A 23,493-nucleotide genomic window follows, 5' to 3' on the forward strand; every position below is an offset into this window, starting at 1 on the left:
CATTATTGGAATAAATACCATGATCATCGGATAGGAGATGATTCATTTTTTTATTTTTTTTTATTTTTTTTTATTATTTTGACTGCATTCAAGAACAGCAGTTATAACATTTTTAGTAGGCACTAATTAATTTATTCTGTACTTGTGTTTAAATGAGCTCTACGTATGCTGCTAGCACTGATAAATAAACAGGAGAATATTTTTTTTAATTAACAAGCGTAACTGGTTTTTATTCCCAGACTGAAATTAGATGCAAATCTAAATGCTTCCTGGTAGATACAATACTGCTAATCAAACATGATACACAATCAATGAATATATACGGTGCTGAAATATGCAAACGTTATATACACACTGCACTTGGCAGTCTTGCACAAATAAAAATCACGTGTGGAGGAATGGGAAAGTCCTCTTTGTGAAATGTCAAATGAGTATTAAAGTCTATCCTTCATTGCAGTATGGTTCAAACTGCTAACACTCGCTGTGGCTGGTTGCTATTGATGTATACTGCAACCATAGCTTATTCAGGTAGAAGGAAACCGCACATCATGGGAGCTCTGCTCCATAGTTGTGAATTTGCCATGCTGTCCAAAAGTGTGTGTCTATCCTTTTAGAATGGGTACAGGCTAGAACAGAATGGAAGTGGCAGTCCTGTGTAAGACCTTTTGCTCCTATGATGGAAACAGCTGGCACGTGTTCATAAGAATACAGCCGTGCTTAAAAGGAAGTAATAAACACCAACAGCCGAGGAAGCAGCTCAATATTGACACAGTTAAAAAAAACACTAGGAACTTATAGGTAATCTTGTTGACTTTTTTGCCAGTGGGGTCAGGAACAAACCATGCTGGAAGTATTAGTGGACGATGTAGTTTGGTTCCAGCCCCACGTATTGTCATTTTATTTGTGGTTTTGTTTCTTCCTCTTCGCTATCGTCTACCTCATGGATCATTAGGTCTGACTCTGGTCTATCACTCCCATTCTCCTCCCTCCCATCATCCTTGAAATGCCAGCCCTGCCCCCTCTCATGTTCAGGGGGAAGAATCAATGGCTGATCATCTCCAAAATCGAAGCTCACGTTGTCCAAGCCGGCCTCGCTGAGACATGGGTGGCAGAGGCGGTATCGCCTTGTTCCATCTTGAATCACACGGCCAGTCATCTCCGTCACTGGCAGCTTACATCTGCGGCAGATGAGCTTACCTGCTTCATGAATCTACAGAGAAATGAAGGTTATCAAACGTTAAATGAGTTTAAAACCATATAACATTACTTAATCTACAAATTTCCATTTTGTTAATTTATTTGGCCTTTATGCTTCATGGTAAAATCAGCCCTTAATGTTAAGTACCTTTGCAAAACTGAGTATTGTGGAGATGGACTTGTATACTGTAGACACTTTCAGGTAACTAACAACTGCATGTGTCCATTAACAGAACACAGTATTGCCCCAATAAATGAAAACCAAAAAAAACCCAGATTTACTCAACTATTTCCTATTTTAGTTTAGTAGATGCAGTTGGATATTTGCATAGTGCCCATACAGGAAGATTTTCACAAACCCAAACATTTACACATACTGAGAGTCACCCAGACAACACGAAGTGTATTTAAATTGTCTAGCAGATCATGACTGCAAACAGCTTTTTCAGCACCAAAAAGCTTGATAACAGTGAAAGTAAATAATTATTGCTAAATTACAACAACTAGATATATAATCATTACTGAAGTCCCCTTCAAAATAACCGCTTTATACTTTTAAGGGCAGAAAGTAGAACTCCCTATATATGTATTATATAATTGTTGTAAAATAGTAACAAATCTTTATTTCCATGTTTCAAACTTCACCCTTGTCACGCTGGTATTTTGTGAAGCTAGTTTTGTGCAGCTTAGAAGCCTCTTGGAGATTGGAGGATGGCACTGATTACATCACACGTGTTACAGCGTGCAATGTAATACTTACCGTGCAAACACCTTCAAATGTTCTTCCGCAAGCCACGTAATGTTGCAAAATAGCAAAGTGCATCGTTATTTGCAACATTACTCTGGCACGTCTGATATCAGTTCAATCTAGTACCGCCCCGAAGGCTAGCTTGGCAAGGAAAGGTAATGTATTTAATGAATGCAGGTAAATCAAACAGGAACTAAGCTACACCCACGCAAAACTTTGGGTTTCCTGCTCTTCTGCTTCAGGTAACAAATTACTTAACATACCTTTACTAGCTCTTACAATATAAATATGATGCCTACAGAAAACAAAATAGTGGGAATTCACCTTTAAGGATTTTTCGTGCACTGGTTATATATATATATATATATATATATATAATTTTTTTAAATAAAATGCCTTTTGTACATACAGTTTGGAAGTGGTTTCGTAGGTGCTCCAGCCGCGTGAATCTCTTTCCGCATGCCTCGCAGGGGTACGGACGCTCTCCAGTATGACAGCGCAGATGGCGTTTCAGATCCGCTTTTCTTTTGACAGTGTGAGTGCAGAAAGGGCATTTAAACCTCACTGGACTTAAATCATCTGTAGAAAAAAAATTATATATAAAACAAGTAGCTGTTAAAAAAAAAAATCATTCAATCTCTGGACTGTAAACCATTACAACAAAAAATCCACGGACAATATATATATATATATTTTTTTTTTTAACATTTATTGAAATAACTGGGAGCATATTCTGCATGTGTGTCTGGAGTCTTGCCAAAGCCAGAGCTGGGCCTGGTTGGTGGTGAATATGGCCAAACACATGCCCTGGGGACAGGGGAAAACGGCCTATTAAAGAGGATTTGTTTTATCATACGATATTCAAAATTGTATAGCGGTGAAAGGGCTATGCTCACACGAATAAAGATGCCAATTCTACAAGAGCATGAGAGTGACAAGGCAGTGATACAAGTTGCCTTTTGTCTTGGTAAATAAGCAATGCTACTAAGTGTCTGCCGCTCTACAGAATAACGATAGGGCAACAGTTGCACAGAAGAAAGAAATGCAAATATTCAGTAAAGTCTATTACCGGAAGGTTGCTGTATTAAGTGAGATTGGCCACAACCAGCTTCAGAGCAATATTATATCTTAAATTGGCAGCCGAAACACTTAAGAAGACTCCAAAAAAGTGAAGTCAACAAAAGAGCTCCTTAGAGACAATCTGCAGGGCAAGGTATCTTAATAAAGGTCAGCTTTTCATTACAGAGCGATAGGCTTTGTTGTACTTAATTAATACTTTAATGATATCACTTTAGTTTAGTTTTCAGTGGCAATGTAGTCCTGTATAACGTATAAGACAATGGGTGAGGGGACTTTGGAGAAATCTGGGATTTAACTATACACTATAGAGGGCTCTTGCTGCAGCAGAAACCCACTGGGTTTGTCCCTTCATAATGTATAGTGAAGCCAAGAAGCTAAACCAGAGATCTTATTTTAACAAATGTACCCCTCTGACTAAGGAAAGCCCATAGTCAGACTTCATTAGCAATGCCACAAAAACCAGCTGATTTATGAAAGTGGATTAACCTTCTCACGGTACAGCTAGAATGAATTTACCTACATGAGCTCCCCGTTGGCTAGCAATTTTAATTTGGCTTTCGTATATTACGATGCACTTTCCTATCCACCAAATGTATCTTTTGTTGAAAGTTTAAATCAAGTCAAGTACTTATTATTTATTGTTTTATATGGTGCCATCATATTCTGTAGCTCTGTACATTGTGTAAAAGTCCCCATCACCCTTACTCACCTTCACTCCATCCAGTCATAACCCCCAGGATTGTTGGCATTGTCTTGTACAGTTCATCTGCTTTAGAGGCCTGTGGTGTTACATCCTGACCCCCAGATTCCGTATGGCGTGGCGAGTCTGGCCAGCTACGAGTTGTGGCATCTTCGTCCTCATCATCTACTTTGGAGAACAACCTAGATGGCTGTGATGGTTCTTCCTCCTGTTTTATACAATCTGCTGAATCGTCCTCCTGCACCAGGCACTCTGCAGATCCTCCCACCAAATCCCCTAGTGGAACAGCTGTAACAGAAGCAGGTGTCAAAGGCTCAGGCATCAGGCGCCTCCTGTGTTTGCGGACATGTTCTGGTTTGCGGGGATGCTTAGTCAAAGGACGTTGCAACCTGGAAGTAATGGGAGGGGGATAATTGTACCCAGCTATAAAACCACCATGCTCTGGTGTCTCATGTGTGTGGGTTGGGCTGTTTTCAGTCCTCCATCCTGCTGCATAGAGTCCTGATCCATTACTGCCAGCATCTTTGTCAGAAAGACTGAAGAAACCATCTCGGTCCTTCTCATTGATGTCAAGTGAGGACTTGATGAACATCTTGCATACATTGATCACATCAGTCATCTGCAGGTAGCTGGCTGCTGACATGACCTCAATCACATTCTGTCCAGAGAGGGGTAGTTTGCCAGAGTAGACATAGTCAAGGATGGCTGTGAAGGTGTCAGCAGAGAATACATCAAATGTGGCTGTGATAGGCTGCCCCATCTCCCTGCAGCTCTGTGATAGAAGCATCTTGAAGTAGCCACTGCTGGCAAACAGTACATTGCGATGAGCCTTAAACACCTTCCCCTCCACTAGGATGTGACAGTCACAAAACAAATCCCTCCTTCTTTGCTCATCCAACTGCTGCAGGAGGCGAGTATGATGAGACGAGAAATCCATTTTATGTAGGGACACTAGAACAAAGTACACAGAGAAGAGTGAAGTTATGGACTATACTTCAGTATCTTAGTTTCAGATGTTCTTCAACTCTTGTACAATTTTTCCAAAGGTGTGATGTGCAATTTTGGTGTATATATATATATATATATATTAAAGCCATATATGTTTTTAAACATGTAATATAAGTTCACACTCTATATTTCACTATGTGACATGTCATAGATTCTATGTTAGAATGAAAAGGTGCGTGACAAATAGTCGTAATCTTGCCAATATTGGTAAGCAACCCTATATCACATTAGATGTTTTATATTGTTTTCAGGCCATTGCATTTTATAATGCAGCCACGTGGTAAACAATAGAATGACTTAGCCTCAATCATCCAGCCTGACACTCTAACTAATGAAAGCCTACGGAGAAAAGGATTTCTTTGTTCAAGAAGGACGTCTTTAAAGGATCAGCTCAGTTTTATGTTTGAGCATTGAAAAAAGTATCACATGACTGGTAAAAATGGTAGCCTCTAGGACTGCAAAAAGGGGATATTACTAGAGCAAAATGAATTAAAACAAAGTTTTAGCACTATTTTATGCTCAGGAACTTTTTCTCCCCTCATTGGACTTCCAGATATCATTCGGTTTAGGTAATGGAACCCTAGATTTGTTTACACTGTGGACAAAACTGCAGTCTGTATACATAAAATGAAAAAACGGTACTGTATTTTTATATACAACTAATCTATCACCTTGAACTTGGGCCACATTGTCCTTTCTCTGCCAGTAGAAGGTAAGGGTTCTCAGATATGCTGAGGCTGCAAACAGAGCCATGGTTATTACGTGACACAAAGTTTTATACTGTGGACAGCGTCCAAGAAGCAGTCCAAACCTTACACTTCTCAAACATTGATGCAGCAAATACACAGGGATCAGTTCATGTGAGCAGAAACGTAGAATTAGACAGATCTCTGCCTTAGTCGTCCATGGTCTTGTGTTCATCATACCCACATGCATGTCCCATTAACGATTAATATAGTCTTATTATACACTCCCTAGTATCCTAATTTTAAGTACATGAAATGCTATTTTGATATTAAAGATATGTGTAATTCACACACTTATGTTTGGTATTTGTGTAATTCATCCACATGTAAACATTTTAGGCTGATGTGAGACAACTTCTCTTAAATTCTGAGGGTTGGGGGGCAGCCATTGTGATGTGCAGCTGTCCATAATAAGATGTAACCCACAGTTCTACCCACCAGTGAGGCAGGAATAAAAAAAATAGTATTAAAAAGCTAAATGATGGAACAACAAAGCAAGCACCGCTAGACGCATTCTAATTTGTCGAAATCAACGTCAGTCACTTTAGAAGGTGGGAGCAGATTATCAATAATCCCTGTCATTGGCTGCTCTCCACTCCGGTGCAGGATATATCCGTTCATCTTCCGTTTATTAGTTCCGCAATGTGTCATTTACTTGGAGGCGGGACACTTACCTCCGGGAACAACCGATTGGCCGTAGCCGCTGTCTATCACACCCCATACCTATACCGAGAGCTCGCACCCGTCTTTAACCGCAAAGCAAACCTTGCAGTCCCGGAGCGGTATTTATTATAGTCTAGTTTGCACATTTTTGATCGTATGCGGGTATCTTTAAACCAGGTGGTGACCCGGAGGCTGCAGGTACCTGTGCAATATTTCTTCATAGCTACCCTAAATTGCGCATCCTTATTACCCACTCCCGTGCACGGTACTAAAGTTTCGCCCCTTCACGGGTCACTTCTTAACCGGGTGCATTATGCCTCCAGTTAACATCCTGTTTTGTAGATATTCGGGTCACTCACCGGAAACGTCGCCCTTCAAAGGGTGTCCACCCGCTATTCTATGAGTTTCTCACCCACTTTTTCACCGTTGCTGCTTCCGCCGCCCGAGTGTCCGGACAAAAGGGTCGGTCACGTGACGACGCCCGAGGGCTGAGACTGTCTTAAAGGGGCCGCGCCTGAGGTGGGGGTGAGGTGGGAATGGGAAGGGGCGGGTGTGTGAGGGACACCCGGGGGAGTGGTAGAGGGTCATTCAGCAGGAAGCGCGTATACAGTTCGCCCGTATAGGGTCACAGTCGGGTGGGGGGGCGGCAGTGTTCTCAGCTTTATAAATGTAGAGAATTACTATGTATTTAATATGGAAACATCTGTATCTAAACGGGCACAAAGTGTGCAGCGCGGCGTGTACACAGCAGAGGCATTAACACTAAGAACGCATATGAACAAGTGCATGAGGACAGCTTCATCACGTGATGTGTATGTTCGCCCGTTAAGTATATAGTGTCCCATTCCATGAATTCACAATTCATCTGCCTGGGTTGCACCTGAAACAACAAATTGTCGGCATTAATAAAGTTCTTTCAAATTATTGTACCCTGGAGGGGACTGCTGGGTTACAGAGTTGGATTTTTTTTGTCTTGTTTACTACTTGTATCAAAATATGTTTCCATAACAGTTTTTGCAAATGCCCTGATTGCTTTACAGCAGAATGGCTCAGTCTTAATCATTCAGCCAGAAGATCAGACTAATAAAAGTCTATGTAGGAACAGATTCATTATATTTCCCATAAAGCATCACCTATGTGTGGTCATTTGTGCATGAAAAGTTACTTAAAATACTTAGGGTTTTTTTTTAAATCACATATTGAAACTGGGGTCTGTGCATTAAACAGGGAGTTTGCAGGAGAGCTTCTATACGTGATTTAAATGGGACAATCCTGCCAAAATATGTTTATGTCTCCCAAGGGTTCCCCACTCCACAGCCTGACTGGTGTGCATTTACGCAGCCCCAACCAGCAAAGCCCATTGTCCTTAAGGGGTTAAGGCTACAGTTGCTCTTCTGTTAGATTTGAGCACACAAGCTTTTTTTTTTTTAAAACAAAAGTCTCACCCTCCCCTTGTCTCGATCAGAGTAAGGATCCCTTATGAAGCGATCCCTGAGAGAGGCAAATTGAATACTGAGCTTTTTCTTGTGATTAGACTGTAGCATCTCTGATTCTTTAATCACAGCAATAATGTCATCAGGGTCTTGGTCGCAAGGCAGTATCCTGCAGTGGGATCCAGATGGTAGCATCAAGTATGGAAGCACGGTCTTGCCTAAAGAATAATTCAATCATATACTAGTTGAGGAAATAAGTAACATGAAAATTCAACCTTTCTTCACTAAAATACTAATCCATTCCCTTGTGATAATCTTCTGACCCTGCCTTCACTGTTCTAAGATATCCTAAACTCACCCGCCGGACAAATTTTCTTATCCCATTGTTCTTCATCTGCTGCCCCACTATGCCACTCCCTTCATTCACTTTTCCGCACATGCTGGTAAGAACTTTTTGCACTTCGGACCCCTCCATGCGCTTTTTATTTTTGCATAAACTAGCCCCAGCCTAGGTGTGTGGTGTATGCTGAAAATGTTTTTATCACACCGTCCTAAGAGCCGGGGCTTCCTTAAGGAAGCACATTGTAGATGAGTTTTTTGTTGTATTTTTTATATTTTCAATACATCTTTTCAGAAGGCATAGTATTTATATGGAAGATACCAGAAATACCAAGGTGGAGCTGGGTCCCCTAAAAAGGTCTGGTTTTTCTGGCGAAGAGGGGAGTTAAGAAGCTCTTCTGAGTGGCCATCTTTCTCTATCGGTTGTTTCAGTGGTCCCAACCCTTGCGGGGTGGGACCAAGAAGATCCTGCCCTCCTGCAGGCTTTATGGCTGGTGAAGAAAGTAAGGGGTCGCAAATCCCTTCTAGAGTGTGTCAGGATCCCACCCTGTCAGCCAGTACCCTGTAGGCTAACGAACTGACCAGATGCCTCTACTTACCTGGGTGTAACCCTTCTCACTCTGGAGCACCCAGCCCTAATCATTACATCCAGCATAGCCCTGTTACCTGGATTAATCCTGCCTATTTAAACCTGCCCAGCCCTTCAGTCAGAGCCTTTCCATTAAAGTTTGTGGACCATTTTACCCTGGCGGGTTCCTGGTTTCCTGCCAAGCGGGCTTCCTGCCTTCAGCCGTGCGCCCCTCCAGTGGGCTTCCTGCCATACATCCGGTTTCTTGCTAAGAGACTGTTTAGCCTGTATTTGCTTGTCCTGCCATAATATACAATACATTGCATTACCTGGAATTCTGCCTGTGGTGTATTCCTTTGTGCCTGTCTTATCCTTCAGTTACCATGCATTGCTGTGTGCAGGCAGAACCCCAGGTATCCCCTGCAATGAGGCTCCTACCCAACCTGATTACCCAGGCCCTGACAGAGTGTGACCCCCGAAGAAAACAAGAAAAGGGTCCTGTGTCCACTGCGCCCTTATGGCACTAGACACTTTTTTTTTTGTTTGTTTTTTTTCTTCACAGCGGAGCCACTGACCTCTGGGCTTCAAAAGAAAAAAAAGTCTCAAAAATAACAAAATATCTTTTTTTTGCTACTATACTCTGGTTTCACCTCTTCTGAAGTCAGCATGTCCGAAGTCTGGCTAAGAAAGTAATTTCAAAGATTGTCAATCACCACTAACACACCTGTGACTTCTGTCATTGGGTAGACAAAGTAAAAGACCCAAGCAATGTTACAACCCCTACTCCTAGTCCTAGTCGGAGAGCACTTCCCGAAAGTAGCAGTGGACATCTGAACCGGGAAGTGGTATCTTCTTATGGATGTAGATTTAGCTACTGCCTTTCCGGAAGCTGCTGCCCTGTCCGTTGTCACAGCCGAGACCATGGTGGATGCTTTTGTTACGTTTTTATATGGGTTTCTCCATATAATCTCTTCAGACCTGGGCAGCTGGTTTACCTTTGAACTCCTCCAACAGGTGTGTAGGTTCTGTGGGAAAGACCCATCAAAATTACCCCTTATAAAGTAACGCTCATATACACTCACTGACCATATTATTAGGTACACTTGTTGAATCGCTTGTTAACACAAATAGCTAATCAGTCAATCACATGGCAGGAACTCAATGCATTTAGGCATGTGGACGTAGTCAAGACAACTTGTTGAAGTTCAAACTGAGCATCAGAACAGGGAAGAAAGGGGATTTAAGTGACTTTGAACGTGGCATGGTTGTTGTTGACAGACAGACAGGCTGGTCTGAGTATTTAAAAAAACTGCTGATCTGCTGGGATTTTCATGCACAACCATCTCTACGGTTTACAGAGAATGGCCCGAAAAAGAGAAAATATCCAGTGAGCAGCAGTTGTGTGGGCAAAAATGCCTTGTTGATGTCAGAGGTCAGAGGAGAATGGGCAGACTGGTTTGAGATGACAGAAGAGCAACAGTAACTCAGATAACCACTCGTTACAACCAGGGTTATGCAGAAAACCATCTCTGAACGCACAACACGTCGAACCTTCAAGCAGATGGGCTACAGCAGCAGAACACCACACCGGGTTCCTCTCCTGTCAGCTAAGAACAGGAAACTGAGGCTACAATTCACACAGACTCACCAAAATGGACAACTGAAGACTTGAAGAACGTTGCCTGGTCTGATGAGTCTTGATTTGAGCTGTGACATTCAGATGGCAGGGTCAGCGTAAACAACATGAAAGCATGCATTCATCCGGCCTTGTATCAACAATTCAGGCTGTTGGTGGTCGTGTAATGGTGTGGGGGACATTTTCTTGGGACACTTTCGGCTCCTTAGTACCAAATGAGCATTGTTTAAATGCAACAGCCTACCCCAGTATTGTTGCTAACCATGTCCATCCCTTAATGACCACAGTGTACCCATCTTCTGATGGTTACTTCCAACAAGATAATGCACCATGTCACAAGGCTCACATCATCTCAAACTGGTTTCTTTAACATGACAAGGAGTTCACTGTACTTCAATGGCCTCCACAGTCACCGGATCTCAATCCAATAGAGCACCTTTGGGATGTGGTGGAACGGGAGATTCGCATCATGGATGTGCAGCCCACAAATCTGCAGCAACCGCGTGATGCCATCATGTCCATATGGACCAAAATCTCTGAGGAATGTTTCCAGTACCTTGTAGAAATGATACCACGAAGGGGTCCAAACCGATACTAGCAAGGTGTACCTAATAAAGTAGCCAGTGAGTGTAAATGAGCTCTGTGAGTTCTTTAATATGACATTGAAACAGGTGATCTGGATGTTCACAGTTACAGACCAAGCCTGGAGCAGTTTCTTCCTTATCCTTTTTTGCCAATAAGGAGGTGTCAAACATTTTTAACCAATTAAAAACCCAGATAGATTATCCAGAAAAGGATAAACCTAGCTGGCTACCACACTGAGGCCTCATCTTTAGATTTACACCATAGGGAGCAACTCCAGGCTAACTACTATGGGTGGGTAATGGGAGGTGACACTAAGGTACCCAGCTGGGGAAGGGGTGTCATGGGGGACCGGCGTCAAGCAGCCACATACCATGAAGTAGATATTTTGCCCCATTGCTCATTAGTTGTTCTCTGTGAATGCACGTTACCCATGAGTTAGTTTGCTTTGATAGCAAATGACCTTACTATTTTGATCTACATAAAATAACAGCCAATGTCTTTCTCCAACAAAGGGTCCATTGATTGCTACACCTGATACGGGCATTCCTGGGTGGGAAAATCAAAGAACTTTTATCCACGAAGAGAGCTATACAACTCTGCTAAAATGATTTTACAAAAATGAGGCAGAAAATGAGAGCAAGCCACCCAACAGCTATTTTTTTATGGCAAGGCTTAGAAAGCAGTTCCGGAAAGACTTGAGAAGGGTACCAAAAACAAAGGTCAAATGATCTCAGCTACAGACCCCTTTCTCTCTTGGCTTTGTTTAATATGAATTTGCTAACATTTTAGATTTCATATACATTTTCTACTTTTGACAGAATGATGGAATAGTGAGGAACATCCCAACCATGTGCAATTAACTTGTATTTGTCGAAAGCTGTCAGTCCTCTCCTGACTGTAACTCCCCTTTGGTGTTGAGTGCAGTAAACCTTATATAGTTAACAATCAGCGAACAACTGGTTTTCAGATTATCCAGCCTGTCCACTTTTTGTATGAATGCTCTAGTTGTATAGGATGGTTGTAACAATTGGCAGTTTGCAGTCATGAGATCCAGAGATAAATATTGTATATGTTTTATGCAGTTTAATAAAAATGAAAAGTGGTCAATGCTGGAACTCAGTAGTGCAAATTACCTACTAAGCCTGCCCAGTGTTTCATATATGCTTCAATATAACTCTTTTTGGAAGCGCCACCGCACGCAGCTCAGACTGCATTTGCCCTCAATATTTGACAGGTAATGTAAGCCTTAAATGACTAGTTGTGTCCACCATGAACATTACGACAAAATCAAATTCAGTATATTTCAACATTAATCACAACATTTTGCATCAGAAAAAAAGTTATTTACAATGCCAACACAGTGTACTTTATTCTCTCGGGTAATACTTCTAAATGCGCTTCTTCATGCATCCCATATACACATCATGCTTATGTGTATATTAGTTGACTATCAAAATTAATACACATAAATATATCTTATTTGTTATGCAACCGAATTCTGTTTGTGCTAATCTGTTCTCATCCCCAATTTTAACAGTCAATGGGTTTGATTTCATCATCACTGTCATCCACTTCATGTATGATGAGGTCAGAAGATGTATCCTCTATAATCTCTGGTTCGGATGATTGTGTTCCTTCATGGAAGCTCCAGAGAGGCTCACTGTCTTCATCTCCTGACAATATGATGGTTGGATCATCATCATCCAACTCCATTGGAAAACTGCTCTTTCCAATTTCAGCCATGCATTCATTGCACAGTCTGTAACGTCTAGTACCCTCCTGAACCACTTGGCCAGATTCTTCTGTGACGTGTCTTTTACATCTCCTACAGATTGGTTTACCAGCCTCATGGATCTAAAGGACAACATTTACAAATTAAAGTGAAAACATTATTATCGCCATTACATGTTAAAGACTTTACCCTACCTGCATCTCACCTTTTTCACATGTAGATGCCAGTTTGTACTAATTCTTAAGGCAGGACATAGTAAAGGTACATTGTTCAAGCCTACATGGCAGAATGTCTTGTCTCTAGTTTACACATACAAAATTACTCACACTCCGGAAGTGACTGCGCACATGCTCCTGTCTTGTGAATCTTTTGCCACAGGCCTGGCAGGGATAGGGCCGTTCCCCTGTGTGACATCGTAGGTGGCGTTTTAGGTCTGCTTTCCTTTTGACCATGTATGTGCAAAATGGACACTTGAATCTCATGCTGGGCAAAATATCTGTAGATACAGCATTTGTATGCATATAAAGTTGTGTATAAAACAAATGGAGAAAGTTGTAATAATCAGTATGGCAGAAACAATTATATTTGACATCATAAATGCATAATATTTAGTAAGGCATTCAGAGCCCAATCTCACCTTCTCCCCAGCCTCCTCTGATGCCCATGATGGTTGGCATTGTGGCATACAGCTGGTCTGCTTTGGAAGCCCTGATTTTCTGAGTTAACCTTCTCCTCTCACTCTTTTGTGATACTGTCCAGCAGTTCACAAAAGCTTCCTCTGTAGCTGGGTATTCACTCTTGTTTACTTCTACATCAGCACTGAATGCACTGTTAATGAGTTCTGGAACCCTGCAACCCCTGGGTCTCTCATCTGGGCAAGCTGAGCTGGGCAGCTGAGGCATATCATTACGTCTATCTGATGCTCTTTGGCATGTTGACTTGTCATCTAATGTAGAAGATAAGTTATTGCTCCTAGGATAGAAGGCAAATTGGTTCCATTTATTTGAAACCTCTAGGCACCCTGAATCATCCTTATCTGAATAACTAGATGGACACTTGTCCATTTCACAACCAGCATTATAAAGGCCACAATGACCAAGCTGGAGCCCTGACAAATGAACAAGGCCATCACCATCTTTTTCACTGATATCTAGTGAGGATTTGATAAACACTTTGCATACGCTGATCACATCGGTCATCTGCAGGTAGCTGGCTGCAGCCATGACCTCAATAACATTCTGCCCTGTGAGGGGTAGTTTGCCCGAGTAGACAAAATCCAGAATGGCAATGAATGTATCAGCAGAGAAGGCATCAAATGTGGCTGTGATGGGCTGCCCCATCTCCCTGCAGCTCTGTGACAGAAGCATCTTGAAGTAGCCACTGCTGGCAAACAGTACATTGCAATGAGCCTTAAACATCTGTCCCTCAACCAGAATGTGACAGTCACAAAATAAGTCCCTCCGCCTTTGCTCATCCAGCTGCTTCAGGAGACGAGTATGATGAGAGGAGAAATCCATCCTATGGAGGGGACACAGAAAAAGAGCATCAGTTGCATCTAGCTCTCTATCCCTGATGGATCGGGTTGTCTTAGTCTGTCTGTTCTAGTCTTGTCATATCCCTGTACTATATGTATTGTGTTGTGTAAAATGTTGGTGCCATATAAATAATAGATAATGATAATCATCATCATCACCATAATCTGAATACATCACTGATTAGGTGACATGCTGGACATGAAGATATATGAAAGAATATGTCAAAGTGTGGATTGTATTGTACAAAACCTGGTTTATTTTCTATATAACTTGTTTGCTTCTAATTACTTTCCAATAGTCAAAGCAAGTTACAGAAAGCTAGACACTTTATGACACATTGTTGTTTGTTCGATGGCATATATGGTTAGATTGCCATATTTCACCCAGAGTCCAAATGATGTCCCTTCTTTACATTTGGAGAATGGATTAAACATCCATGGAACACAGTATCTACCCATATTATTATTATATATAGCGCCGTCATATTCCGCAGCGCTGCACAATGTATGATTTCAAAGCTTAGAATGTGTATCGTGTGAGAGGTCCAAGGCAGAACATGGGCTACAGATGGTTTACAGTGAATCTCCTTTGTTTCAGCTTTTCTCATTCCTCTACCAATGGCGTTACATTACATCACTCACTACAATCGCGATCGCCTTTACATACTCATAGGCTCATTGATGGACATGACGCTGGGCAAAAACCGCGTCTAATGCAGGGGAAGAGATCGGCCGACTTAAACGCTGTATAGCTGCGGAGAATGAGCTGTCTTCCGAGTCGTCTGATTGGCTGACTCTAAATGCCACTCATTACAATACTTTAGCACAGGAGCTCAATGTTAACCTCCCACCTTCCCAGTTTGCTTACCGGAAGACACGCCCTTTCCCGGGTGTCCTTCACTGTTCTGCAAATCCTCACCTCCTCTCTTGTTTTCTATGCCGTCCGATAGTGGCGGACAAAGAACCGGTCACGTGGCGACGCCCGAGGGCAGACACTGTCTTAAAGAGACAGCGCTTAAGCGGGAGACTAGCAGGGTGGTTGTGCCACCCGGGGATTATTGGAATGGGCTTCTTTTTTCAGCGTAAGCAAAGGGTTTATTTAAATACGGATACACATATTAGGATGCGTTATCCGGGGGCAACGCGGATTTCAGTGCAGGGCCGCGATGTACATTTTCTACATGCATCCTTGCTTATCTGGGAAACATAGTAACCCTAGTAGGGTGTTTGGAATGGTGCGTTCCTGGTAAATGCACACGGTGTACGCGTCTTTCATAGCAGCAGATGCCAGACGGAGTGGAGATGTCATGCGCATTCGCCGTAAGTGCCTGTTCCTGCCTCCCACAGCCACCCCGGGAAGTGAAGCGGTGCTGGTGGATCCCTGCTTGTACTAGATCCGTGCAACACTGCGATAGAACTTTACAGATGCGCTCACAATTACCACTGCTTGCCGCTACTGGGCCCCGCTCAGTTCCGTGTCCCCCGTGCAGCCAATGCAGTGATGATCCAAGTCTGCAGAGAGATGTAGACAATCATCTCCATGTAAGGGACACACTGGAAGTGTCAACATAACTCTTTAGAACTAGCATTGTGATAAAAAATATACAATGCTAATTAATTCCTTTTACAGAATCAAAGAAGAAACCTCTGTAGAGTGTGTTGCAAGAGACAAATGATTGATCTGAGCTATAGGTCCCTAATTGGTCTTCAATAGTGAATAGCTCTGAGCCAAGTCCTCCATAAAATCAGAGAATTTTTATTATTTCACTGATTATACCTTGAGGATTGTATGCAGGGGACTAAATTTTAGCTTGCGAGCAGGGCCCCCAATTCTAGCTGTCATACCCTTTGAATTATATGTATGGTAAGAACTCCTTCATTTTTGTCACTGTATAAATAAAACATAATAATTCTCCTATTTAATTAGAATGTATTACATTATTTAACAGAAAGTGTTTAATTAAATATTAAAATAGAGTGTCCCTCTTTCCATCGGTCATAATTACTTCTCATTGAAAGTTAGAGATCCTTGATATAGCATGTTCTATAAGAAACACTGTTTTAGTACTTACCTCCCACCCCCCCCCCTCTGATGGAGTCCTGTTCCTCACAATCAATGCAGGCAAAACATAAGGAGCTGTAGCACATGTAGCGTAAAAGTGGATTTGTCTCCTTTTTCAAACCGTACATTTCAATAAACCCAAATAACCCTCTGTAGTGGTGCTTGAATAATATATAAAATAATGTTAACCAACCCAAAGTCACCTAACAATAAAAAGTTTGTGTTCTGTAAAATTTCATACAGAATTAAATTTCATTAAATTATTTCTAATTTAATAACACAAGATAATGTTAAGGGGTTCAAGACTCCTAAAAGACATTTGCGGGGGGGGGGGGGGGGGACTTTTGTCGACTGCTTAGTCTGCTTTATTGGGCATCAACCCGTCTATAGCCTTCAGCTTGTAAGAGTTGTTGGCAGAAAACTGTAGGATGGCTTCCTTTGGCCGATAGAGTAACACTGGGGGTGGAGAAGATGTCTTCTGTTTTAGTGGTAGTTAGCGTGAACCTCTGCCTTGAAATGTTTTGTGAATACTTGAACATAGGAGGGCTTTTAACTTTCAGAACACAAGTCCAGCCTGATTCCCCAAAACACATCTGGAAGACACAATTCACACCTCTTGTAAATAATGCCTAAAGTCTTGTTATCTGGTGACTCTATATGGACCTCCTTATATCCCCCCCCCCCCGACCCGATTGAAACAGCCAGGGGTCATTTACCTTTCTCATATAGCAGTAGCGGCTCTATTGTTGCTGGATGCTTGTCTGGCTCGTTCACAAAAAAAAAAGTTTCATTAAATAAACAGGCATAGATCATATATCTTTGCATCTAAATATACATAAATGTACAAATTCTGTGAAACGTCTATCCCATGTGTCTCCAATGTTATCAAAATAACCAATAGAAGTGAATGTTGGAAAATATTTAGTGTTTAATAGAACATTGGCATTTAGTCCACCTACTTAAGGGAAACGCCACCATCTTTAATTAATATTGTAGTGCCATTTTAAACATGCATTGTAGTGCCGATACCAATAAAAAAAACAAACACTCAGCTACTACCACCCTATTTACATTTAATAATAACCATATTACCCCCTGGCTAGGCACAATAATAACAAGCACAAAAGCATAAACATAGGAATTTAAATGACTGCAGGAATTTTAAAATTGAAAACAGATTAAACATTGCACAGTTATTCTGAAAAATGCCGGAATGGAACGTCTATCAGATTTAAAAAAAAAAAAATATATATATATATCTATGTAACAACTCTACTGGTTAAAACAAAGAAGAAAGATTAAAAAGTGAATTATTTTACAGTATTGAATCAGGGTATAGCTTAATCAATATAGGAAAAAGTGATCTTAAAATGAGCCTAAAATTCCACAGCATAGCACCAAGGCCATTATTACACATTAAGTCACAGGTATGACAACTTTGTTTACATACCAATACAAAGGAGGAAATGACACAATTGAACTGCGTGTCGTTTAGCTCAAGTACATGGTGCATGAATATCTCCAGTCATTGAAAAGAGGAAGAGAATGATCAAATTAGGAGAGCCCCTGTAGTACCATGTCCAGAGACAAATCCCCCATAAGGCACCTTCCTTAGAGCGCCAACTTTTACCGGGGTGCAGCACTGAAGGTGGCGAAGTTGTAGTCCGACCCAGTTTTTGATGATAGTTATTAGAACAGCTAGTAAAAGTAACACCCACAAATGTGGAGGACATCGTGGGATTTCTTCCAGAAGAAATGCGATATGAGTCCAGCCTTTGGCATTTCCTGCGCAAATTGTTTTCATACTGACGCAAAGTCCTATGGTAACTATGAAAGAGCGTGCCTCTCGTTTTGTGTCTCGGGAACAAAATCAGCCAGACCACATCTTCGTCAGAGCTTAGCACATTAGAATGCAAGACGCTAAGATCCAGATCGAAGGCGCAATCTGCTAGGATCTTCTTTAATACATAGGACCGCACGACCTATTGGTAGTCACAGCAAGAAGCTGCCCTAAGGCTAACACATTGTGCCATTTTACTTGCATTGCCAAAAGTTATTTGCAGATTAACAGGGTTATATTTACAACAGACTATCGGTGTAACCCTCTGTTTGTTCACCCTTAAAGAACATAGTTTTGTTTTTAACTATGATAAAGTATACGACACAGAGGTTCATATATATCATTATATGTCACTCTGGGACACAGACACATCTTTGACACCCTACTGTGACTTTTAATTGTCTTTAGGATTTGACTTATTTCAATGCAATAAAATAGACTGGGGAAAACTCTCTATAAAAGAAAAGATTACAAAACACATCATATTTCCACTTTACCAAATCATGTCAGTGTAGACCAGAGTCTTCATAAACACAACATTATCGATGTCTAGCAATCCAGAACCAATGCATTGCCGTGTGAGTGGTGGAGTACAGAAGACTCGTCCTCGACTTTTTGGTTCCAGGGTGCTGTTTAGCACTGCAGTCCCTTCAAAACACTGGAGGATTTTCAAAATGATGGTAAAACCAGTCACATATTTGTGACTATGGTATTCAGTGCAAAGTAAGGTTTGATTAAAAAGTTAGAGGCCCACTACCAGCCAGTGCCAATGTACATTGTCTATCAGGCAAGAAACCTGCATACCTTTGAGAAGAACATGGGTCGACCAAGGGACGGAGGTTAATTTTCAAGAGCAATCCTACTTAAATATCTGGAATAGAGAAGTGATGATACGTTCATTGCTTGGATCACATCAGGACCTCTCTATGTATTTGTTCCTTATCTTCTGCCTCTTCTTCAGCTGCCTCATTCTCATCTCCAGATTCAATGTAGATGGGCCAGTCACCATCTACTTCATCCTTGTCCAAGCTCTCATTTGCAGATTCATTAGGACCTCTGTGATGGGACTCATCATGCGTTGTAGTGACACAGGTGCAGCTGTCACACAAGCCAAAACGTCTCAGACCGGGAGACAGACTGCTGGTGAAGGTTCGACGGCATCCCTTACAGATAATTGGGCGGTTGGAGCGATGAACCTACAAAAAGCAAGGAGTGAAACAAACTTGACAGGAACAACAAAAAAACTCAGGCTAGTCTACACTAAAGCTAGCACTAGCAATATTGGCCTATGAAAAATTTTATTTTTCTTACAGACAATATGTATAGGTACTGCATAATGCACCTATGACCTACTTACTGTGCAGCGAGGTAAAGGGGGGGGTGACGACAGAAACACACTTTACAATGTTGGTGAGCGTCTTTAGGAGCAAAATATTGGTAGCCATATTAGATCAGGAACCTGTATATATACTTACAGTTAGTGCATGACTGCGAAGGTGTTCTTGTCGAGTAAACCTCTTGCCACAAATTTCACACGGGTATGGTCTTTCTCCGGTGTGTGAACGGATGTGGCGCTTCAGAATGCCCTTTTGCTTGGCTGTGTATGGACAGAACGGGCACTTGTGCAGTTTAATGGGAACAACCAGAACATCGCCTGGAATGTAAACAAAATATATTGACCACAATGGTTCCTAAATTAGCTTGAGCCTAAATTTTGCAATTTTATACTAATTTATGTCCCTTAGCAGCTATTAAGTTATACATACATTTATTTCATTTAGCCACACATGGCTGCCATGTAGCAACGGCTACTAACATTTCACTGTTGGCATCAACCTTATTCATACAGGTTTAAATTGACATTTCTAGCTAGTGGTTATTCATCTTATTGGACATTATCACAGCAAAAACATCTTTTCCATAACAGTTTGGTCATGTAATTGATTTAGCCATCATGAAATTTAGTTCAGTTGAACAGTTTACCACACTACGGTATAATTCTATGAGTAATAATACCTGTATCCTCCCCATACCAGTCACCCTGGATGTCGATCATAGAACTCATCGGAACACCTGAATCCTCTGGACGAGACTCAAAATCACGTGGGAAGTGATGCATTTGTTCATCCTTCTTCTGTGCCGAACTGTTACGCAGGAGAGCTTCTAGAAACTGCTTCATGTGGTAGTTATTACATGCGATGTCCATTCCAGAAGATCCATGCAAACTTTCCTCTCCTTGCTCTATTCCTGTTGACATCTGATAAGGCTGAAAACCTTCTGTTACCTCCACCACATCGGAGTCAAACTCTTCTTTGGGTTCAATCACCTTGCTGGAGCTCTTTTCCTCAGGAGACCCTATACTGGGGTTATCCTTATCTATCAGTTCTACCGAGTTACAGCTACTACAATCCCCACAAGGTGGTTCCTTCTGACAGACTCCATCTCCTCCTTTCTCTTGCAAGCCCCCATGAACTGTTGCTCTTCCATTGCCTAAGCCATCACTCCCACTGTCTGCTTGTCCAAAAGAACACTCCCTTTCTATCTTCCTACAGATGTCCAGGGAGGAGCGAATATAGGCCTTGCAGAAGTTAACCACATCTGTCATCTGCAGGTAGCTGGCTGCACTCATAACCTCAATTACATTCTCACCACACAAGTTGAGTTTTCCAGAGTACAGGAAGTCCAGTATGGTGGAGAATGCCTCAGAGGTGACAATATCCAAAGAAGCCGTACTGTGCCTTCCACTGTCTTGTATGTAGTGGACAAGCATGGCTCGAAAATAACCACTGTTTGCGAACAACACATTCCTGTGAGCCTTGAAGATTCTTCCTTCTACAATGATGCTACAGTCGCAGAAGAAATCTCTCTTCCGCTGCTCATTCAACTCCCCAAGGAGTTTGGTGTAGTATGATGGCATTTCCATGTTTCCAGATAACAAATCCAAGACAAATCTGCAACACCTACCACAAAAGTATTCCTGGAAAGACACGTTGTAAAATGTGATACAGTCCACAAGAGGAGAACAAAACATTTGCAGAAAACATGCTTTTCAACCCTAGATTAATAGAAGTATCTTCCCATATTGATTAAGTTACCACTAGTGTCAGTAACCATGATTTAAATGCATTGAAATCTAGTGTATCCACTGCACCTCGGGCATTGAGTTAACAAATAATACGGTTTCAGTAAGAAAACAGTTGCAAATCACTCAAGACAGGCCATCACCAACGTTAATTCCCCCCTACAGTATTGACATATATTGACAAACAAGAAAGACAAACACTTAATGTGGTTAACAAAATACATGACGATGGCATGGCATGAAAGTTATGATAAAATACTTGAAATGTATATCTTGTTTAATAAAAAATATATTTAAAAATTGTTTCTTACATTGAAATAGTTTGCAATCGCAAAAAAATGATGTTAGCCATAATGTCCTGCTCACCCATTACTTCCCCAAAGAGAAGTTTCCCCATCAAACATACAACGCGACTGTGTATTCTGGGATTTTATTTAAGATATTAGGCATCTTTGCTGAACCACATACATGGCTACATAGTTATATAGGCTGAAAAAAGACATGCGTCCATCAAGTTCAGCCTTTCCTATAGTTCCCCAGCCAAAATAGCTCCCTAAACGCCTCTAAATACCATTTAGCGCATTTTAGCTCATTAACCAAGGTGGAGCTCCCACCATAGTCTGGATACACACATAGCAACCAAAGTGACATAGTCCCACATTCCATTAGGAGAGGTGTTGTTATGACTTATCGTGAATATTTGCATTCTGCTCAACACAGGAATATACACAACATTTCTCAATTATATCTTTAGTATTTATTCCAGGCTTATCTAACTTACAGGGTCTTTACTCGGACAAACAATCGTATTTGTCACTGTGCATGAACGTATCTTATCACAGGCCGGGGATATTTACAATGCTAGCGGAGCCTATGTGATATTTCATTGCAACGAAAACTACTGGCCAATGATAGTGTACGCTATTTGGGTGTTTACACCGGACCTTATTAGAGAGACATTACAAGGCGTAAGTAGTATACAGTATGGAGTGAGCACCATATTTTAGGAGGAGGAGGAGGATGTTTATATCGTGCATCGTGTTACAGGCTTGCATTCGTGATCCCAGATGTATGTTTTAAATCACAAATTGAAAGCGAACGACCGACAATCCCTCTATACTGCACTCCAAATATTAACAAAAAGAAATAAACCTTAATTCTGCTCACCTTTCAGCCAACCCTCGCACGACGCAACCAGACTTGATTGCAAACACAAAGCTAGGTCAGCATTGAGCCAATGAGATGGCCTGGGTCAGCAGGGCAAGCCGGGAGTTGTAGTTTCCGTGGCGTTTCGGCCACTCTTTTGTTAACATGATAACTACAACTACCAGCATGCAAGAGGGAGGAGCGTCCTATTACATAGGACGCAAGCTTTATAATGGGATGGAGAAACAATGTTTATATAAATATCGCTTAGCATTCACCCCGTGTTAGTCTGGTGAAATGCGAAATTCCCGCAGTAAGGCGTTCGGTGAGCATGCCAGCGGTGTAAAGTAACAATGGTGTTCTGTCATTATTCATTAGTGCAGGCACTTCCGTGTGAAGGATACCATAAGGTCAGGGGATTTTATAGATCCGGGAAAATCTGCTGTAATTGCCATTTTTACTAAATTCCCCTTTTTATGTTTAGTCGACCTACACTATATATATATAATATAGTATAATATATATATATATATTAATATATATAATTTTTTTTTAATTTTTTTTGCACTTTTAATTGTTTTAGGAGCAAAAAAAAAACGGCCTTTCATGGTACACCTATAGTAAAATAATTTTTTTTTTTAAATTTTCCTTCAAATTTCTAATATAGTGTAGGTGACGCAGTTGAACAATGACCCAATTCTATGTTCAGCAACATCTCCCAATTACAGTCATACTCCACAAACGTATATATTTTTTTTGTGATCGAGAGGATCACTTTTTTTTTTTTACTAAGGGGTTTGGGCAGGGCCGGCCCGACAATGGAGCCGAGTGGGGCAACTGCTCCAGGTGGCACTTTGCTGCCCCAAAACGTTTTTTTTTTTTAGAGAGAAAGGGGCGCCGAGAGGTTTTCGCTTACCAAGCTGTCAGTACCCGCTCCGCGCCCCTCTCTCTCTCCCTGTTCGGTCTCGGTGCTGGCTTGTAATGCTGAGTGCCGGAAGATTACCTCATTTCCGGCGCTCAGCATTACAAGCCGGCACCAAGACCGAACAGGGAGGCTCGCCGCAGGACTGCTGAAAGGTAAGTACAAGGGGGGGGGGGGGGGCGGCAGGGATGGAGGGAGAGGAAGGGTAGATAAGGGGGGGGGGCGCATTTTAAAATTCACCCCAGGCGGCATTTTGCCTTGGGCCGGCCCTGGATTTGGGGGTAGTGGCTTTTCTTATGGTGGTAAGGGGCATTTAAATATATGCGTATGGCTCATTGTTCATGTTATGGTGATATAACTGGACTCCCAATAAACTATTGTTTTATTTCATTTTTGTCGAATTTTCATGAGAGATCCTCTCCTTCCTTTGATCTGTGCGCATAGCAGTGCTTGATTGAGTTTATTTAAGAAC

At 41.6% G+C, this 23,493-nt stretch overlaps 3 protein-coding genes across 3 annotated transcripts; all 3 read right to left on the reverse strand.

The window, feature by feature from the left end:
• Positions 1 to 892: 892 nt before the first annotated feature.
• LOC149301056 (zinc finger and BTB domain-containing protein 8A-like) lies at positions 893 to 4,662 on the reverse strand. Its single transcript, XM_089484597.1, has 3 exons — positions 3,735 to 4,662; positions 2,355 to 2,524; positions 893 to 1,210 (listed from the first exon to the last, which is right to left on the reverse strand). The coding sequence occupies exons 1-3, from the start codon at positions 4,660 to 4,662 to the stop codon at positions 893 to 895; spliced, it is 1,416 nt and encodes a 471-aa protein (XP_089340723.1).
• A 7,571-nt stretch (positions 4,663 to 12,233) lies between these two features.
• On the reverse strand, positions 12,234 to 13,952 carry LOC149301057 (zinc finger and BTB domain-containing protein 8A.2-like). The gene is made up of 3 exons (XM_089484683.1): positions 13,073 to 13,952; positions 12,762 to 12,931; positions 12,234 to 12,557 (listed from the first exon to the last, which is right to left on the reverse strand). The coding sequence occupies exons 1-3, from the start codon at positions 13,950 to 13,952 to the stop codon at positions 12,234 to 12,236; spliced, it is 1,374 nt and encodes a 457-aa protein (XP_089340809.1).
• Positions 13,953 to 18,779: 4,827 nt separating this feature from the next.
• Positions 18,780 to 20,794, reverse strand: LOC149301058 (zinc finger and BTB domain-containing protein 8B-like). Its single transcript, XM_089484686.1, has 3 exons — positions 19,888 to 20,794; positions 19,347 to 19,525; positions 18,780 to 19,067 (listed from the first exon to the last, which is right to left on the reverse strand). Exons 1-3 carry the CDS (start codon positions 20,792 to 20,794, stop codon positions 18,780 to 18,782), a joined length of 1,374 nt encoding a protein of 457 aa, XP_089340812.1.
• Positions 20,795 to 23,493: the final 2,699 nt, after the last annotated feature.

The sequence above is a fragment of the Sceloporus occidentalis genome, unplaced genomic scaffold (genome assembly GCF_023333645.1).
Source record: "Sceloporus occidentalis isolate IW3139 unplaced genomic scaffold, rSceOcc1.0.p SCAF_22, whole genome shotgun sequence".
In the NCBI taxonomy this organism is placed as follows: domain Eukaryota; kingdom Metazoa; phylum Chordata; class Lepidosauria; order Squamata; family Phrynosomatidae; genus Sceloporus; species Sceloporus occidentalis.

What these genes read in the sequence shown, in the direction of transcription:
- LOC149301058 (XM_089484686.1), bottom strand. Translation starts at nt 20,794, where the DNA reads ATGGAAATGCCATCATACTACACCAAACTCCTTGGGGAGTTGAATGAG. An exon ending in CTGGTATGGGGAGGATACAG is followed by an intron (nt 19,526 to 19,887) that starts GTATTATTACTC and finishes TTTACATTCCAG; the next exon opens with GCGATGTTCTGGTTGTTCCC. An exon ending in TTCGCAGTCATGCACTAACT is followed by an intron (nt 19,068 to 19,346) that starts GTAAGTATATAT and finishes TGCTTTTTGTAG; the next exon opens with GTTCATCGCTCCAACCGCCC.
- LOC149301056 (XM_089484597.1), bottom strand. Translation starts at nt 4,662, where the DNA reads ATGGATTTCTCGTCTCATCATACTCGCCTCCTGCAGCAGTTGGATGAG. An exon ending in TATGACTGGATGGAGTGAAG is followed by an intron (nt 2,525 to 3,734) that starts GTGAGTAAGGGT and finishes TTTTTTCTACAG; the next exon opens with ATGATTTAAGTCCAGTGAGG. An exon ending in TACGAAACCACTTCCAAACT is followed by an intron (nt 1,211 to 2,354) that starts GTATGTACAAAA and finishes ATTTCTCTGTAG; the next exon opens with ATTCATGAAGCAGGTAAGCT.
- LOC149301057 (XM_089484683.1), bottom strand. Translation starts at nt 13,952, where the DNA reads ATGGATTTCTCCTCTCATCATACTCGTCTCCTGAAGCAGCTGGATGAG. An exon ending in CAGAGGAGGCTGGGGAGAAG is followed by an intron (nt 12,932 to 13,072) that starts GTGAGATTGGGC and finishes CTGTATCTACAG; the next exon opens with ATATTTTGCCCAGCATGAGA. An exon ending in TGCGCAGTCACTTCCGGAGT is followed by an intron (nt 12,558 to 12,761) that starts GTGAGTAATTTT and finishes GTTGTCCTTTAG; the next exon opens with ATCCATGAGGCTGGTAAACC.